Genomic DNA, 20,384 nt, shown 5'->3' with positions numbered 1-20,384 from the left:
AAACAATTTTTGGGTCTGATGTGATTAATAAGGAGCATCTAGATGCTGCACATGATGAATTTATGAAATTGCTTCTTCCAATTATTGATAAACATGCGCTTCTTAAGAAACTGACGGTTAGAACTGTTGTAAAGATGGGGAGAGGTCTGTCTGTAATAAAGAGATGCTCTGCTTTTTTGACACCACACTCCACAAAGCAAGTCCTACAGGCTCTTATCTTGATTATTGTCCAGTCATATGCTGCAAAGAAATACCTAATTAAGTTGCAGCTGTCCCAGAACAAAATTGTACATCTTGCTCTTCATTGTAATCAGAGGGCTAATATTAATACTATGCATGCCAGTCTCTCTTGGCTAATAGTTGAGGAAAGACTGACTGTGTCACTGCTTGTTTTTATAAGAAAAATGTATGTTTTGGAAATTCCAAATTGTTTGCATACTCAACTTACACACACCACTGACACACACACCAGACATGCCACCAGGGGTCTTTCCACAGTCCCCAGATCCAGAACAAATTCAAGGAAACGCACAGTATTATACAGAGCCATGAGTGCATGGAACTCCCTTCCATCTTGTATAGCGCAACTGAACAGCAAACCTGTTTTCAAAAAACAAATAAAGCAACACCTCACGGCACAACGCTTCTCCCCCATGTGACCTACTTATTGTGTGCATGTACTGACTTGTATGTGTAACTGATAGATACATTTAAAATCATTAACATGTAGTGTGTGTATGTGAATTGTAAAGTATTTTGTCTGTAATGTCTTTTTCGTTATGTGTCAAACCCCAGTAAGACTAGCTGTTGCTACTGGCGTCGGCTAATGGGGTCCTAATAAATCAAATATAATGCTTGGCCAAGACAAAGATAGAAATTATGCACTATAATGCACAGTGCATCAGTGTCAGTGTGCTATTGTAATTAATATCAGGTGTGATGCAGACAGAGTCATTCCCATATTGCTGCAACTGCAGTTCAAATCCTCAAATGGCCCATTAGAACAGGAACTAGCTCATTAGTCACCTCAGAACAAAACCCAGCAACACAGGGGATAAAGGAGGATGAACAGGGGGAATGGGGAAAGTAAGAGCCATGTATTTATGGATAATGGTTCTGGGGAAACTGAAGACTGGTGCTTTTTGTGAAAACAACAGCTGGTGAATAGTGGAAATAGCTCAGTAACACTTTAGTTATACACTCTAAAAATGAAGGGTTCAACAAGGGTTCTCCTAAAGTCCTCAAAGTTCTTCAAAGAACCTTAGGGTACTTGGCACTGAAAATTGCCCCCAAAAGGTTTTTCCAAGAACCCAATAGGAGGTGGGTTTATTAAGGAACCTCCTAAGTTGGTGGGGGTTCTTGCAGGAACCTAACTGCCCAACTGAAATATTTGGATTTTAATTTGAAAGGACTGAAAAATGTAAAGATCTCCTCAATTTAAGGTAAGGTTTGTCCCTTATATGACCTAAATTAAAGGGTTATTCAAATAACTTATTTCAATTTGAAGAACCCCTAAAGGATACTCCAGCAACCTTTTCTTTTTAAAGTGTATCACATGTCATTTTTACAGTGAGCGTGTAATGACGGTCAGTGAGTACAGATAGGGCCAAAACTTAGAATGGACATCAGTCTCATTTGATGCCTCAGTCAAATGCCTTCCAATAGAACACAAGACAATTGCAAGTTGCTACAATAAGTATTTTAAACAAGCATGCAGATGACATCATGGGCTCTGAGGATCCAAGCTCAGGCTGTTATATTGAGAGAATTAAATAAATTCGGACACCAAAGTGATGATAACTGAAAGTATCATCTTAAGAATTTTTTGAAAACAACGTCTCATCTTGAGTCATTCCTTCTTGAAATACAAATCAAATCTATCTAGAGAACTCCACAGCTCACCTCTTCCCTCCTTTATATTCTGTGTAGTCTTGATGCAGTGTTTAAATTAGAGGACTGCAGACTGGGCAGAGAGGAAGTCTTACCTGTCTCACACCTCTTGCCTGTGAAGCCTTGCTGGCAGATGCAGTTGTTTGGGGAGATGCAGGTTCCTCCATTCTGGCACAGGCCATCACACATCGCTAGAGGACCACAGGTATCACACAGTCATTATTCAATATTAACTTAGATAGATTACCATTTTAATTAGGACTGTAGTATGTATTTGGATACAGTTGATGGGCTCATTTACTAATGTGATTTAATATATCATTACAGTTCTTACACATTTTTCTTAGTAATGATTAATGTAATTGAGAGAGATAAAATAATGACGTACTTTTTGGATGTTAGTAATGGTCTTACGAGAGACTATCTGTACTGTATCTGTCTGTGCGTGGTTCTGGTCAGTGGAGCTTACCTTTGCAGACGGTGCCGTTACCAGTGTATCCTGGCTTACAGGAGCAACTGTGCCCTCCCACCTTGTTGAAACAGAGGGCATTCTGGTCGCAGCTGTGTAGTCCACTCACACACTCATCATGCTCTGGAACAGAAAAGCAAACAGACCGAACAGCACCTTTAAGACCAAAACAAAACTTCACCTTACACAGGTCAATCACACCATAACAGCAGCTGAGCCAAACTAAACGTCACCTTACACAAGTCAATAACACCATAACAGCACCTTTAAAACCAAAACAAAACCTTACCTGGACCTCTATTTTACAGAGGCCAATCACACCTTAGCAGCACCTTTAAGACTACAACTAAAGTTCACCTCCTACAGGTCAATCACAATGAAACAGCACCATTAAGACCAAAACAAAAAGATATAACGTTAGCCATCGAGAACTACAAAAGTTTAGCTAATTTTCCCAACAACAGTAATTCCCTGAATTTAGCAGGCTCTATCAACAGATCAGTCACTTTCTGCACACGCCACGGCCAGTGTGAACTGGAGTGACTTGACACAACGCTGGCCAAACAAGATGTATCTAGAAACAAAACAAAACGGAATTAAATGGTGCCAGTCTGCCATGAAGCGTTCAACCATGTATATGGGTAAGAGTCTAGCGACATTGTCAGATATAAGTTTCTAATTTTGACAGAAAGTCATTTTTATTGCAAGTTAAAGCATACTGTTAGCTAGCAAACATTAGCTTGCTGGCTCGCTAGCTAAAATTATGTGTATGATCTGTGTGGTAATATTATTCAAATCAGAAACCTATTTGCCTGGCTAGTTATAGCCCAATGTTAGCTAGCTAACATTTAATCTAGTTTGTTAGCTTTAGCTACCTGCAGATTCATACTACAGCTATGAACATGTTTGTATTGGTAGTAGTATGAGTTGGGATTATAACGGTTCATTGTTTAGCTAGCTAGCTTCCCAGCTACATGTCTAAACAAAAGACTCCACTTCGGCCGGATTATCACATGACCCATCAAATTAGCCAGGTGGGTCTGGGGGTGATTACGGCCATCTATTATATGTCATGAGCATGTGTACATGTCCAGACAATAGTGACCCATCCACTTAGCTAGATGTGGCTGAGGGGTGGTTATAACATTTCCTTCACATGACCCATCAATATAGACAAGTGTGTCGGGTAAGCGTCATCTAATAATGATTAAATATTTTATCTGGACACTTTCTGTTTTTGATATTGCTAATATATAAGTAACCACTTCACTGTGCTGTTTACACCTTCTGTATCCTGTGCATGCGACAAATAAACTTAGATTTTATTTGATATAGCGTGTGTTTACCACATGGCCTCACCTGTGAATCCAAAGAGAGGGTGTGAACGATGCTGAATGGCTGTAGACAAAGAAGAGCTCTCCAGGAGGTGTACCAAAACATTCAAGGGCCATTTTCTCAAAAGTGGGGTTACAAATTTATCAACTTTCAAAGCATAATTACTTTCCCATTGTTCCTCAATTGCAGTGTATAATATACAATTTTCTAGCTCTGATTCTCTACTTTTATCCAATGTTAAAAACACAATTTCAAATGTGGCTACATAAGATTGAATCGAGGTGGTCGGTCACATTTTGCAGAGGCCAATCACACCTTAACAGCACCTTTGAGGCCAAAACAAAAACTTCACACTTCCCCTCTATCCAGAGACCAATCACATCTTAACAGCAGGAGACCGAGGCAGACAAACCTGTATCTGACTCCCACCCACGCAAACCTATCTTCCCTCACTCACATTGCAAAGTTGAACGAGCAATTTCTGCTGCATGTCCTAGAACTGACCATGAACACACAGTGCGATTTTTATACCACGGACACACAGGAATACATCTATTCTGTGTGGAGCTTTGCAGAGGTTTTATAATTGCTGCTTCGTGATAAGTATTTGCTTACTGTATACTACTTAAGGCAATTGGTTATTCAACTTTTTGGCATTGTGACTTTCCAAAAACTACTGGATACTTCATGTGAACCATTATTACATGAACAAAACTAAACTTAGATGACTCAGTCTCTAGAATGACACAAAACAGTTAGGTCCCAAAGGACGCAAACCTGGCATTAGTTATCCAACTATCCATCTCCTTTTGGCAGAGAGAATGTTCTAGTCCTGATTGAGTCTACTATGCAGTGTGAAATTACAGAACCAGAAATAGTTGATCAAATCTATCAATAATACTAGAGGAAAACCTATGGGACATAACATTGTATTGCTTATCTCTGGGTAACACTTTGTCCTCCTTCCACTTGTGTTAGTGGATTTCTGGGCCATCCTAAGCCTGGCAGGGGACTAAAATATCACATTCAACTCTCTATCCTATGCTCACGCACAGACTAGCTCTCAGGAATCTTACTAAACAATGAGAATAAAGTACAGTATTCATATATTTTGTAGCCCTTTACACTCATACCCGTATATACGGTTGAAGTCGGAAGTTTACATACACTTAGGTTGGAGTCATTAAAACTCGCTTTTCTACCACTCCACAAATTTCTTGTTAAAAAACTATAGTTTTGGCAAGTCGGTTAGGACATCTACTTTGTGCATGACACAAGTCATTTTTCCAACAATTGTTTACAGACAAATTATTTCACTTATAATTCACTGTATCACAATTCCAGTGGGAAAGAAGTTTACATACACTAAGTTGACTGTGCCTTTAAACAGCTTGGAAAATTCCAGAAAATGATGTCATGGCTTTAGAAGCTTCTGATAGGCTAATTGCCATCATTTGAGTCAATTGGAGGTGTACCTGTGGATATTATTCAAGGCCTACCTTCAAACTCAGTGCCTCTTTGCTTGACATCATGGGAAAATCAAAATAAATCAGCCAAGACCTCAGAAAAAAAATTGTAGACCTCCACAAGTCTGGTTCATCCTTGGGAGCAAATGCCTGAAGGTACCACGTTCATCTGTACAAACAATAGTACGCAAGTATAAACACCATGGGACCACGCAGCCGTCATACCACTCAGGAAGGAGACGCGTTCTGTCTCCTAGAGATGAACGCACTTTGGTGTGAAAAGTGCTATAATAGATTTGAATAAAATCCTGGATTTTATCTTTATATATACAGTATATAGGGGTAGAAGTATACAGTATATAGGGGTAGAAGCTACATGTACAATACCAGTTATTAAGTTTAGGGGGCAATTACTTTGTCACATAGGGCCATGAAGGTTCGGATAGCTTTTTTTCCCTAATAAATCAAATTATCACTTAAAAATTGCATTTTGTGTTTACTTGGGTTATCTTTGTGTAATATTAACATTTGTTTGATGATCTGAAACATTTAAGTGTGACAAATGTGCAAAAAAATAAGAAATCAGGAAGGGGCAAATACTTTTTCACAGCACTGTCGAATAAAATCTATATACTAGGCGGTGTCAGAGGAAGGCCCAAAAAATGGTCAAAGACTCACCCAAGTCATAGACCGTTCTCTCTGCTACCGCACGGCAAGTGGTACCGGAGCACCAAGTCTAGGTCCAAAAGGCTCCTTAACAGCTTCTACCCCTAAGACATAAGCTTTCTGAACAATTGATCAAATGGTCACCGGACTACTTACAATGACACCCCCCCTTTGATTTTACACTGCTGCTCGCTGTCTATTCATAGTGACTTTACCCCTATCTACATGTACAAATTACCTCAACTAATCTGTACCCCCGCACGTTGACTAGGTACCGGTACCCCTTGTATATAGCATCGTTATTGTTATTTTATTGTGTTACTTTTTATTTAATTTTTAACTTTATTTAGTAAATATTTTCTTAGCTCTATTTAATGAACTGCATTGTTGGTTAAGGGCTTGTAAGTGAGCATTTCACTTGTATTCGGCGCATGAGACAAATACAGTTTGATTTGAGTCCAAATGTGCACTTCACATTTCCATATCATAAAACTTGTCATATACAGTGCCAACGTTTATGATCATTATGTTTGATGTACAGTTACAACATGACATGGCGTCATACCCTGGGTTGTTCGGAACAGAATGAGCCTGTGTTTGTCAATTGTGATGAAAGTTTGCCAGGGCACACGCAGCTGAATGCACTCATGGCTCCTTTCTATGCGCACCAAAATTTGGATCTGTTTCCCTCAATTACATTGTGAAAGCTATTGTGAATTTTCCAGTACAATGCTCCGGTATTTGTGAAATACGATTGACCGAATATTTCCACGACAAAGCCTAACACTGTAACATATTTTATAACTTAGCTAGTCATGTTGGAAATAGAACAGGCTTTCAAATGATGCCCACCTGACCCAGATTGCGATTTATAATGGACCGGTTTTGTATTTACGTAAACAACAACAGTAATTGTCTGTCGGAGATGCAGGGCTGTGTTCCAAACAAAACAATTACAAGTGTGCTCTAGTTCCTCAACGGCACATCTAGAAGAGCAAAAAAACAAAAAAACACCTTATAGTTGTTAAAGGTTAGATTTTTTTCATTTTATGGTTTGAGGTTGGACTTTTATCACGTTTTGCACATTAGCTCTTAGGGCGCACCGATTGGTGTCACCTCATTAGTCAGTATATGTTACAACTGTGCTGGCTTGTCCATCTTGTTAGTTGGAAGGTGTTTCCCCTGTTCTGGCCCAGGTAATATTTAAGAGTAGCTGGCCCAGTGTTCCAGTTGACTTGAGAGATGTGGAGGGTCTTTTAGCTCCCTAGTTGATTTCTAGAAAAACATTCCTTTGTCTAATGGTTTTTGTTTTCCTGAACTTTTTAGTTTGCTTCCTGTCTCTAAGTTTGGTGTCGGTTTTTCTTTTGTTTGGCTCTTAGGGGCAAATTTTATGGGTGCTCATGGTGGGTGTCTTTTAGGTCCCAGTTGTTGTTGCTATGCAACTTTCAGTGGAGTTTTAGGAAGGGTTCTAAAAGACACTCATGGGGGTGTCCATGACTGTCTTTTAGAACCCTTCCTAAAACTCCACCTGTTTCATTTTGCCTGTTGTCAGTGACTCTTTGTTAGTTCACCCTTCTGTTTGAGTGACATTTTTGGTTTTCTTACTGGGGAACGTAACTTAGTTGAAGACTCTTCTTTAAGTCATAAAAGTGCATTGAAATGACTTAGGAACTGTTCACACCAGTTAGTCCTCTCACTCAAACTCTTGTCATTTTTTGATTTTAGGGAGTGGTTGAAATGTACACAATTGTTATCCAGAGGAAAATGGAGATGGTCAAGCTTTTTCAATTTCAGTCATGGAGAGGGTATAGATTTTTTTTAAATGAGTCCAGGGGAGGGTAATGTAATTTGTAATCGATTAAATGTCATATTGCTCAGTGTTTGAGAATGAGTTGCTCATATCTTGATGTGTGCCTGATGCTGCCCCTCACCCCTGATGCTCTAATGGGCGCGCAACAATGAAGTGTGTCTAGTGTGATCTCAATAAAATGATCCGTAGCCTATACTATAGACCTGGGCAATACGAAGAGCACGCTCGGAGAAGCACATGGCAAACTTATATTTTTACAAAAATGTCATTCCTTTGAGTTTTTGCGCTGCCGGGATGGTGTATATAAAACTAGACTACATGACACTGCAATGGATAGGCTATCCCAATCATGCTCTTGCTGATGTAAATAAACCCTTTGACTCGCTTCTTTAGGTAGCACAAAAGGCTTCTTCCCCCTCCCAAAATAAATATATTAAGTTTGAGAGGGAGCGCCTGAAGATGAGGACCTGCGGTAAGGCTGCTAGGGCTATAATAGATTTGAATAAAAACAATGTTTCGGTACCCATGATGTAGCCTATTTATCAGAGTTATTGACCTCACAATAAGCCATATTCAAGTCATTTACATAATTTACATTGCTATGAAGTGGCAGCCATGGAGATGGACAGCACATAGGTGCTGAAAGTAGGCTAATTTGATAAGGCGTAATTACTTTCAAAATTCATAAATTTGACTTCAGGCTACTAACAACAAGAGCGCTTTGTACTGGAGTCTATTTCTTCCTATTCAAGAAATAAGAGGTCGGCCTACCTGTTTGACAGACAAAATTTGTCTACTATCCATAGACTTTATCAGCCAATTATTTCAGTCACCGTGCACTCCTTAAATACTTCAGTGTCAGTGAAGGGCTTGGTGTGTTAAGTTAAAACCAGGGCTCAAATTGAAGGGGTATGTGAGGGTATTGTGGCTTTTGTGAAAGAAAATGTCTAAAAGCATAGGCTACCCCTTGTTAGCTTACAATTTCGAAAAAAAATGTAATGGACCTGATTATATGAAGCGATCTATAACGACGCTTTAATCTGCAATGCTAGAAACAACCTGTATAACGCAGAGGAAAGATTTGACTCCGGCGCATATGGGATATCTTTTGTTAGTCTCTATGCCATTCAGAGACTGCGCTACAACCTTCTACAGCTGAGGAGACAAAAAATGTACTTTGCTTGGGAAGTAATGTGTGATTCTGTCACTATCAACTGACGTTCAACATTTTCAAAGGCTATTAAACAACATACTTAACTCTAAATCAGTCAGGAGCAAGCCAGGTAGCCTAAGAAGGAATGTGTGTCAAGAACTGCAACGCTGCTGGGTTTTTCACCCTCAACAGTTTCCCGTGTGTATCAAGAATGATCCACCACCCAACAGACATCCAGCAAACTTGATACAACTGTGGGAAGCATTGAAGTCAACATGGGCCAGCATCTATGTGGAACACTTGACACCTTGTAGAGTCCATGCCCTGACACATTTAGTCTGTTATGAGGGCCAAAGGGTGTGTAACTCAATATTAGGAAGGTGTTCCAAATGTATTGCACACTCAGTGTAGGCCTACCCGATATCTGGCTGCTAAGTAAAAAAAAAAGTAGGGCTTTTTCTCAAATTCATTGATGATCAAATACTTCAGTTGATTCTGTTGCACTCTACTTCAGCACTGTTCCAAACTTATCCTCTTGTAGTTTAGTAGTTTAGAACCCTTTCCTGCAGTCAAATGACCAAATCGCCCTCTAGTGGCCTCACGGGTGGATTGTTATTCATATTTTTCATAATTTCATAATTAATAAACATTATTTCTTGTTTTATGCTGAGAATCCGGTGTTTCATTGTCAAACAGTTTTGTTATATTTCAGTCTTCTGTGATGTATATAAATTGTAATATTGGGATGCAAACTCAAAATATTATACATTTCGACTCTATATCTGGCATGGTACAGGTGTCTTTTCTCCCCATAACCATGTGTGAGGTATATACTTTTGTTTCAAGGTAGATTTGTTTAAGACTACAATAGCCTGTATAGAAATTAAAACGTGCTTTTGTGGTATTAAAAAAGATTCTACTTGTCTCCGGTTATGATAATTACGTAGAATTTGATGAAATGCGTTCATAAAAGGCTATTTTTTTCTCAGACTGCAAATAAGATGATAGATAATGGAGATATTTTCACCCTTACCATGGACAGGGTGGTCTGCGAATCCACAACCTTCTTTTTACTTTGCCATGTAATGCTTACAAAATGAAGAGCAGTTTTTAAAACCGTATATCTAAGGCTCTGGTCTGTGCTAGGAATTAGGGTAAACGGTAGGCACGTTCTCTGCCATCCACTATGTTTTAATTATTATTTTAGGTATAGGGGAGGGTCACTTGTTTTCTTTCAAGCATTTAGGGAGGGTCTGGTAAAAATGTATTTTACTGAAGGGATGGCCATCCATTTTAATTTCAAAAGGTCCAATTTTCTCCAGGTATCCCTCATTATAAATATGTTGCACCTACCCCACATTTCCCAGGAATAGTCTTATTGTATTACTGAATGTATCCAGAGTATTTTCATATTTTTCTTTCAACAAACGCAGTGAAAAATACAGCAAATGTAAAATGCACATAAAATCAAGTGTAATGTTTGAATTCAGTCTTGTGCCAGGTGAACTGTTGTGTCCTAACCTTTCATCTAAATGTTTCCATATATGACAGACTTCTACAATTGTACTATACAACTAACCCAACAAATGCAGGACCCTCAAACTTGAACGTCTTGTATATGAGAAGGATGGATGGGATGTGAATCAGAATGCGTGCCACGGGAGAGACCTGAGCGCCATCCATTTCATTGTCATCATCCCATCCATTACATCTCCTCAACAGTATCGGGCTCAAACAAATTGAAAGTGACATGGTGATGAGCTCCTCCTTTGAGCATATGATGTATATATGACAGAGTGAAGGACATGGAGGAAGACTGGTCCTGCTGCTGCACTGTATCACACCTGCTGATGTCCTGAATTAAAACCTGTCTGTGCTGGCTCCCAAATGACACCCTATTCGCCAAATAGCACACTATTTGCACCTTTACCCTGGTCAAAAGGAGTGTACTATAAAGGGAGTAGGGTGCCATTTGGGATGCATCCCTGGTCTGAGTCCCCACCGAGACAGGCAGCATATAAAACTGTAATATAAGAGGGGAGTAAAAAAGAGAGAGGAGATTTGCCCAAGGTCACATCTGTCTATGCCTGCCGGGCCCAGTAGAGCAGCGTGCCATCACTCTGAATTGTCAGGACGGAGGGATTGGCAGACAAGGTGTGTGTGTGTGTGTGTGTGTGTGTGTGTGTGTGTGTGTGTGTGTGTGTGTGTGTGTGTGGTGTGTGTGTGTGTGTGTGTGTGTGTGTGGGGCTGTGTAAGGTTTTTCTTCCTGACTTGTGCTGCTCATGCTGCAGACAGATAAACAATCAATTATTTACAGGCTGTCACCAGGGATCCCTTGGTAGCGTGCTGCTGTCCTCTTCTCCATCTCCTGCTGCTACAGCACACTGGCTGGCTGGCTGGCTGACTGGCTGACTAGAGCCTCAGCCTCAGCCCAGCCCGGAGCCTACTCAGCCTTTGTCCAACAAACTGATTTACACACCTTCTCTAAAACTGCATCAGGCCGTGGTAAAACAGTCACTGTAACAGTTAATACAGTCACTGCATGGAGATACTTACAAACCCATGGACAACTCTGAGAGCGACTCATTGATCTTTATGCAAAATGTAGATATTCTGGGGCCTTGACAGGCACATCATAACATAATATGTCTAAATGTGAAGGCTGTGTGAAACAGTGTTCGTTTGTTTTCCATATTTGAGAGAGTATCAAATTCATCATTAGATTCACTTTCTGAGATGGAATAGATTGTGAACAAAGCGTGAAAGGACGGGGAAGAGAGACAGGGGCCAAGGCACACTATTTTCCCATAATCCTCTGCCAGGCCCTTTGACTTCACACAGTGGATGTCATCCTCTCTAATCTTCACTGCCCACCGATCCCCACCTCCGACCTTCCTCCATCCCCCCTCCGCCCTCCTTTTCTCATTCCCTCCCTCCCTTTCTTCTAGCTTTGAGGCCAGAGCTGGTCTGGTTATCATAGGATTAGAGTAGGGGCACATACGCACCCCTCCACACACAACTCAGGACAGCAGCACTCTAATAACATTCAAAGGCCGCAGCACACAGCCAATCTGCCACCTTTCATGGATAAGCCACTAATCTCTAGGAGCGAGGAGCACGCTCCAGGCACTTTGGGGAGGGAGGAAGAGAGGAAGGCTATCTTGACCTTCAACATCAAGGGTAAAATGCTAGTCAAAGAGCAGGGGAACGTTGGATGCTCCTTTCTTTCATGGTTCTATTGGACATGGAGGAAAGGGGTTGTGTTGAGGCTTTGGTAATACATATTTCATTTGGAGAAGAACATGAAGTCAGCGTGGCTGCGGAGTGAGTCTGTCGCCGGCTGGGAATTGAACTAGTGACCTCTTTGTATTATGTACATTTCATGTCCACTTCAACCCACTGGCTCCAAAGACCCAGGGACATGTGAACCCAGAACCTTATGCTGTTACTGTAGAACATCTCTCTGGGTTAAGCCTTGTAGGCAGTTTAGCCTTTCCTGCAGTCAAATGGTCAAATCGCCCTCTAGTGGCATCATGGGTGGAATGTTAATCTTTTTCATAATTTCATAATTAATAAACATGTATTTATTTTGTACCCCGAAAATACAGTGTTTCTATGTCAGTGTACTATTTGGATTCAAGCTCAACATTTCAACTCTATATCTGACATGCTACAGGTGTCTTCTTTTTAAGCCCATAACCATGTATGTGAGGTGTATACTTTTGTTTCAAAGTAGATTTGTTTAAGACTACCAAGAAACACTCTGTGTTACCCTGATTTATCCCACTGTTGTAAAATGTTATTCCAGAATTACTGTTAAAATTGTAGCGTAACTAAATTAAATAAGTGTAGTCTTTCTTACTCACTATACCTGTATGTGTAACTGTAATCTTTTCTTTCTCAATGTGCGGACTAGTATAGCTACACTAGTAAAGATACATGCACTTATGGAGAAATAAGGGTATCATTAGGCTACCTGTACATTATTTATGCTGAGTTTGCAATCTATTAATTGCTTGAAAATCCATGGAGAATAAGAAAGATCCTCATATTTCATCTAAATTAGTTATTCTAATGGACATAGGAGATATGATATGGTTAGTTTAGTGTTTTGTTGCGCTGGTGCAATATCTATTTTCTAAGCCACTTGGGGAATAGCCCATTACCTATGGACCCTGTTCAAACAGAAACAGATGTTTGATTGCCATTAATAACAAACAGAACCCTCTGGCTAGCTTAGAGCTCAACCCCTATCTCAAAGATATCACTGAACAACAGGAATGGGGGAGATAGCCTCCCCTGGATCTAAACATGAATCTATTGTAGGACGGAGTGCCTTGTGTATGTTCTCTAACGTTATCAAATGTCGGCTTGATTTGATTTAGACACATATGGGTCCTTGGACACGTTTTGAATGAAGTCCAATTTAACCATAATTCATCTTTTTAATATTTGGAATAAGAGGTGGAGAGTAGCTCTATATGAACGATTCTATATCATGCGCTGAGGCAATGATTGTGAATGTACACTGATAGTCCAATAACTCAGAGAGATTACGGCAATAACTTTACTGTAGCAGGCAGAAAGTCATTACATCAGTCCCCCTGAATACGCCTCAGTTTAATCATAAAATTGGCTTTTATAGGGAAATGCACAACTGAATTTTGACATCAAGGCATTTTAATAAGAATCTATGTGTAATACATAGTAACAAAAATATATCCACTGGGCTACGGTATTAATCATCATTTTAAATCGGTGAAACAAATGGGTTGCAGAAGAGGAGACATTACTTAGACAATAACATTTTCATCCGGCTCATAGATACATAGAAATATAACTGTGAGTGGAATATAAATTCCGGGTGTGTCTAAGGAAAACACGTGGAAAAAGACTGAGTAGGCAAGGTGTGTCTTCTTCACTGAATAAATCAGAGAACAAAAGATGAGTGAGAATTCTCCTGATTATTCCTTCTGAAACATTTCTGAAATACAGACACCCTCAAACCCCCTATTACCATATCCTCTTCTCATTCCCATTCCCATTGACGAGGGAAAAACTCACCAGAGGTATGGATAGATGGCAGGCAGGAAATGTAAAAACTCTGCCGTGTTGTTGCATTGTCTTGGTGGGACTTAGACTCTTACTGCTTCATTCAAACCCAGAAGCTCAGCTGGGAGGGATGGCTGGGGGAGGGAAGCAGCACTGCAGTGGGCCAGAATCCTCTCTCTGTCTGCATCCCAAATGGCACCATTGGTACTACGGTACTCTGGTAAAAAGTAGTAAATTATAAAGGGAATACGGTGCCAATTAGGACCAGCCCCTCTCTCTGGCATGTCTCAACCCAGGCAGGAAACTCCTCTACTTTGCATTCTGCCTCCTTCCATCTCTTCTCTCTCTGCCTCCTCTCCTCCGTGCTGAGTTAGTGTGCATTAGTGCAAATTGCTTTTTTAATTACAGATGGAGAAGGAATGTGTTGTGCAGCCTCCTCTTCAGAGATGGCACACACAGGGATCTACTTAGCCTCGTAACTCACACTGTAAGCAACTCCCAGAAATCATGACGACCACACCCCATACTTCTTCTTGCCACTGTAGGTACAGTATGTGAACCCTTTGGAATTACCAGAATTTCTACATAAATTGGTCATCAAATTTGATCTGATCTTCATCTAAGTCACAACAATAGAAAAACTCAGTGTGCTTAAACTAATAACACAAATTATTGTATTTTTCTTGTCTATATTGAATACATCATTTAAACATTCACAGTGTAGGTTCGGAAAAGTATGTGAACCCCTAGGCTAATGACTTATCCAAAAGCTAATTGGAGTCAGGAGTCAGCTAACCTGGAGTCCAATCAAGTCGAAATTGGAGATGTTGGTTAGAGCTGCCCTGCCTGATGAAAAACATTCACAAAATTTGAGTTTGCTATTCACAAGAAGCATTGCCTGATGTGAACCATGCCTCAAACAAAAGAGATCTCAGAAGACTTGCATAAAGCTGGAAAGGGTTACAAAAGTATCTCTAAAAGCCTTGATGTTCATCACTCCACGGTAAGACACATTGTCTATAAATGGAGAAAGTTCAGCACTGTTGCTACTCTCCCTAGGAGTGGCCATACTGCAAAGATGACTGCAAGAGCACAGCGCAGAATGCTCAATGAGGTTAAGAAGAATCCTAGAGTGTCAGCTAAAGACTTACAGAAATCTCTGGAACATGCTAACATCTGACGAGTCTACGATACGTAAAACACTAAACAAGAATGGTGTTCAGGGGAGGACACCACAGAAGAAGCTACTGCTGTCCAAAAAAAACATTGCTGCACGTCTGAAGTTCACAAAAGAGCACCTGGATGTTCCACAGCGCTACTGCCAAAATATTCTGTGGACAGATGAAACTACAGTGGAGTTGTTTAGAAGGAACAGACAACACTATGTGTGGAGAAAAAAAGGCACAGCACACCAACATCAAATCCTCATCCCAACTGTAAAGTATGGTGGAGGGAGCATCGTGGTTTGGGGCTGCTTTGCTGCCTCAGGGCCTGGACAGCTTGCCATCATCAACGGAAAAATGAATTCCCAAGTTTATCAAGATTTTGCAGGAGAATGTAAAGATATCAGTCTGCGAATTGAAGCGCAAAAGAAGTTGGGTGATGCAACAGGACAACGACCCAAAACACAGAAGTAAATCAACAACAAAATGGCTTCAACAGAAGAAAATATGCCTTCTGGAGTGGAGTCCAGTCAGAGTCCTGACCTCAACCCGAATGAGATGCTATGGCATGACCTCAAGAGAGCGGTTCACACTAGACATCCAAAAATTCCTGCTGACCGTTGTGCAGGTCTGATCCGCAACTACAGAAAACATTTGGTTGAGGTTATTGCTGCCAAAGGAGGGTCAACCAGTTATTACTTTTTGCACCCTGCAATGTGAATGTTTACACGGCTCAATAAAGACATGAACACGTATAATTGTTTGTCTGTTATTAGTTTAAGCAGACTGTGTTTGTCTGCTGTTGGGATTTAGACGAAGATCAGATCAAATTTTATGCCCAATTTATGCAGAAATCCAGGTAATTCCAAATGGTTCACATACTTTTTCTTGCCACTGTATCAAAAAGATCTTGTAGTTTCCCTTCAAAGTTCGACAATGATTTGACAACAATGAACATCTATTTTTTACGCATTCAATCTGCGTGGTTACAGGGTTCAAACAGAAACAACTCAAAGGTAAACATTAATTCCAAGGGGAGGACCTTGTGCATTTCAGGTAAAATAACAACCCAATGTTTATATCCCAGGACAAAGAAGTTAGCAACAGCAAGCTAGCTAGCTAGCTAAATGGCCATGAATGTTTATTGCGTTTCGACCTGTCCCCAAATTAATATCGGTGGTTCAGAGTTCATTTGATATTTCAACCTGTGCATCCGTATTGTGTCTGGACAAAATCAACATGCGGACGCACACACACGTGCCTGGCCTAGGCAGCATGTAAGCCTCATGAGTCTATCCCCAGTGCTAGGCTTTTGTTTTCTTTTTTCTTTGTTTTGTAAGCGGGATACAATATACAGCATCCATGTTCTCGGGACGTTTTCAAATGTCCGAAATCGCTGTCTATTTCTAGTGACCAGCCTGGTATCTATACCATTGAGTAATCTCTTCAAATGAAAGGAGACATGGGCCTGCTGTTCAATAACAATAGTAGTCATGGAGTTAATTCAAATGAACATTTTTACCTTAACAATATTGTTTACTGTAAAGAGATGATTAGAATGACAAAGAAAACAGTGGTGGTTTGTCAACAATGTGATAAATTGAGAATCCAAGGCTTGATAATCTAATGATCTTCATTAAATCATGACAAGGGCACTGCAGTGCAGTCACAAAGGATTAGGCCTATTTAAATTAAAGTTCAAGTAGTTTATTTGCCATTTGCTCGTTCTCACTATGTTCCAGGTTTGTGTCTATTAATTTCCTGCGGAAAGAAATATAGAATATAGAAATGGTAGGCTTTTTTGTTGTTGCTGCAGTATCATTCTCTTCTGAAAACAGCAGATGCAAACTCAGTAAATCTGGCCTAACACAGCAAAAGGCCATGCACTTTTAACTCCTTCTAGAACTTTCAGAGAACAAAAGTAAACCGCAGAAATGAACCACACTTGGAGCGTTTGTAACCGCAAACCATGCCATTGTTATCAACTCTATATACGACATAACAGAAGAGAAAAGCCGACAAAATAGGCGGAATCAACACAAAGATAATTGCAGATTGTGTCAGTATAATCGTGGTCAGATGCACATTAATGCTGAGTTCTCACTCAATCTACCATTGGAATTGAATGGTGTAATTGTGGCGTTTCTCAATCATACAGTTATTACACTACGCAATGTATTCAGCAATCTGCTTTGTAATCAGCACAAAGCAAACGCAGCCAATAGCTTCCCAAAATCAATACTAATTCATACCAGTATTCATCTGAGATGCACCGGTCCGGGCTAATGCCATCTAATTCTAACGCACTATAAAGCAGAAAAGTGGACAGAATTACAAACATTCCTTTTTGATTTGTGTGCATATGACTTTCATGTTGCCTGCGGTAATCAGACCAAATCCAATAGGAGCAACTCAAACCCTGACATTAATTTCTATACATGAGCATTAAATTAATGAGCTATGCATAATTACTGTAGCCTATTGAGGCAAAAGATGCCTTCACTGATAGCGTCCGTGGCTAGGCAGTGTTGAAAGTGTTTTTCACATGATGATATGTTCTGCAGGTGTTACAAAAAGCCTCACAATCATGAGGCGCACGCGCGTGCGCACACACACACACACACAGACACACACACACACACACACACACACACACACACACACACACACACACACACACACACACACCCCTTTGCAGCTTTCAACAGTTTAGTGTGAAGCCATAAACATGAAACAAGTACAGTATGGGTTTCTGGTAGCGGCTATAAGACAGTCTGCCAGAAGAAAGAACTCACCTGTGCAGGAGTAGTCATCGATCCTGATGTATCCCCTGTGACAGATGCACATGAAGGATCCGGGGGTGTTGACACACACGGTGTTCTCCCTGCAGTAGTGCTTCCCCTCCGCACACTCGTCGATATCTACAGTGAGGAGAGAGGGAGACCGGGGTGAGCAGGTCACGCATGGTCAACACTAGGCTCCTCTAACTGGGGCTCCATATAAAGACCTAGTTCAGACCCCAGTTCAGCCTTAACGCCCCATAGAGGGAGACAGGGAGAGCCCGTGGATAGTTTATCTTCATCAGTGGAGACCCTGTGGGAAATAACAGGGAGATGGAAACACTGGAGGCAGCTGTGGTTCTACTGTAGATGTTCCATGTACTCAAAGAAGAACATCCTTTACTCTTAATGTGGTCTACGTACTGTGTTTAATGGGGTAGTCAGGTAGTCAATTCCCATTTGGTTCAACCTTCCAAAACTCTATATATCTTTTATTTATGCATCATGACACTCCACAAGGCAGTAGATTCAATATCGTATTCATTTATTCCTAATCCCATTAGCTGCTAACCTTTAGTAACAGCAACTCTTCGTGTCCACAAAGAAACGGCCAAGTTGAAAGCATCTTACACGAGACGCAGGATCTCCATGAAACTGACGGGGCTAAACAGATGTTCACATTGTGATGCAACGTAGTGCAATGCAAACAGAGCTCAACTGTATAAATATGGCAGTGGTGCTGGGCTACTTTAGATTGCAATATGCCAAATGTAAATAGACCAACTGTGAAAACCCAACTGGAGTTGAGATAGAGGTCCTTGACCTGAAGTAATTTATTCACTCTGTATTTAAACACATGTGCACCTTAGGCTACTCACTCTCTGCTTCCTTGCCAACCATATTTGAAAACATCATCATTTGATCTGAAAATGCATTGTATTTGCATCTCATTCACCCGCTTACATGTCCTTGGTTGCCTCTTCCAACCACCACAGCATACACCATCTCTGGCTGTGCTATATTCAAATCCACTCTACTTGACTCTCTGTTTTTCCCCCAGCTCTCGATCATTCCTTCTATTCAACCATCCACTGAATACCAGATAACACACAATGAATCCCACCAATTATTGAACACGCCACCCACTAAATGAGTTGGCCTTCACTAAATGAACCATGTTACTGGCTGTGAGAAGGGGATGGAGAGTGAGATGGGGGGGGGGGGGGGAGAAGAGAGAGAGAGAGAGATGTACGGACTGTTTCTCCACAGCGGGCAGCTATAGCAGCAGTAACCTTGAGCGGGGGCCCTAGGTGACACTTGTTCTGGCTTGCGATTGGCTGTCTAAGCGGCGGCTTTGATTTAGAGCCTATTAACTGTAGGACGTCATCCGTCTTTCCCCCCGTGACACGCATAACGCTCGATGAAACAATATGTTGGAACGTGTCTGCGTAGTGGACGACGGGGCTCGCTGTCCAAGCGGCCAGCGAGGGAGCATGAACAATCTCCATCTCCATTAGTCCAGTCCATTTCCTTGATTGGCCTGTCACTACAGCGACATGCGATGTGCCACCCTAAAAGAATGGCAGAGTCACCGGCGGCTTTTAGCTCTCAATGGAATGATCCGGATCAAGTCATTGGCACGCTGGATGGATGGGCAGAAAATTACTTTTGTTTTTCTCCCTCCTTTTTCCCCCCCTCTCTACAAAGGCTGAATCAATCACAGTCATACGTAGATGAGCCAGAGGTTCATTTGTTTAAGAGGACAGTCTTATATACTCGTATGTACAGGATACATATGGCATACACTGTTCAAGCAAATGCTTACTGGCAGGTTCCTTCGCGACAATGCAACAACAATAAGAAATAAGAAAAGATGAGAATACGAAACATAATTGTAATTGTAATCAGTATCATTTCAACTCAATAGCTGGAGTAGTTTTTTTTTTGTCATTGCATTAAAACATAACAGTGGCAGACATAATGTGTAGACTCAATCATATCAATTCAGATAGAATTCATATTCCAGTTGTTGCACATCCTGGTCATTCCAGAGCCATAAAACGCCCCGGTGCATTCCTAATGTGGAGCGGCCTCCTATCTGTGAACCATACTGCTGTGTGGAAGTCTGGGAGTGAGGAGATAACAGTGGCGTCCCTGTTGGAGGGCCCACAAAGACTCCCAGACCACCCCATGCTGCCAACAGCCTCTCTCTGCTGCCTGGGCTCATTTACCCAAACAGTTGATGTAAAATCTCTGCTACTGCTACTGAAATGGGCAGCCAGATTGTTTGCTGATATTCTCACACAGTTCCCAGTCCCCCACCACGGCAGGGCTAGTAGTCAGAGGAAAGACAACGGCTGTGTGTCCCAACAGACTGAGCAGTAAAGCAACTCAATGAAATTCACCACAGCACAGTTAGCTAGCTCTCGACTGTGAACGGAGTATAAAGACAGGCTACTCTGTTTGGAGAGATTTTAAGTAGACATTTCTGTCTTTCAGACAATTCACAACGTGCTTACTGTATGTACTATGTTCCTAACGATTCTATGTATTATGATAACAAAAGAGGTGCTCAGTATGTCTAGGCAGTACCCCACTTA

General features: G+C 41.0%; 1 protein-coding gene across 1 annotated transcript in view; it reads right to left on the bottom strand.

The window, feature by feature from the left end:
• The window catches only part of LOC106560972 (protein kinase C-binding protein NELL2-like), a 108,821-nt gene that overhangs the window by 50,977 nt on the left and 37,460 nt on the right, over positions 1–20,384 (bottom strand). The window contains exons 13-15 of the mRNA XM_014124461.3: positions 17,800–17,925; positions 2,360–2,482; positions 1,986–2,081 (exon numbers count right to left, since the gene is read on the bottom strand). Of these exons, the coding sequence (XP_013979936.1) occupies positions 1,986–2,081; positions 2,360–2,482; positions 17,800–17,925 (345 nt within the window). The remainder of the gene's footprint in view (positions 1–1,985; positions 2,082–2,359; positions 2,483–17,799; positions 17,926–20,384) is intronic.

The sequence above is a fragment of the Salmo salar genome, chromosome 10 (assembly GCF_965601325.2).
Source record: "Salmo salar chromosome 10, fSalSal1, whole genome shotgun sequence".
Taxonomy (NCBI): Eukaryota; Metazoa; Chordata; class Actinopteri; order Salmoniformes; family Salmonidae; genus Salmo; species Salmo salar.
This window is presented reverse-complemented; position numbering and strand designations above follow the sequence as displayed.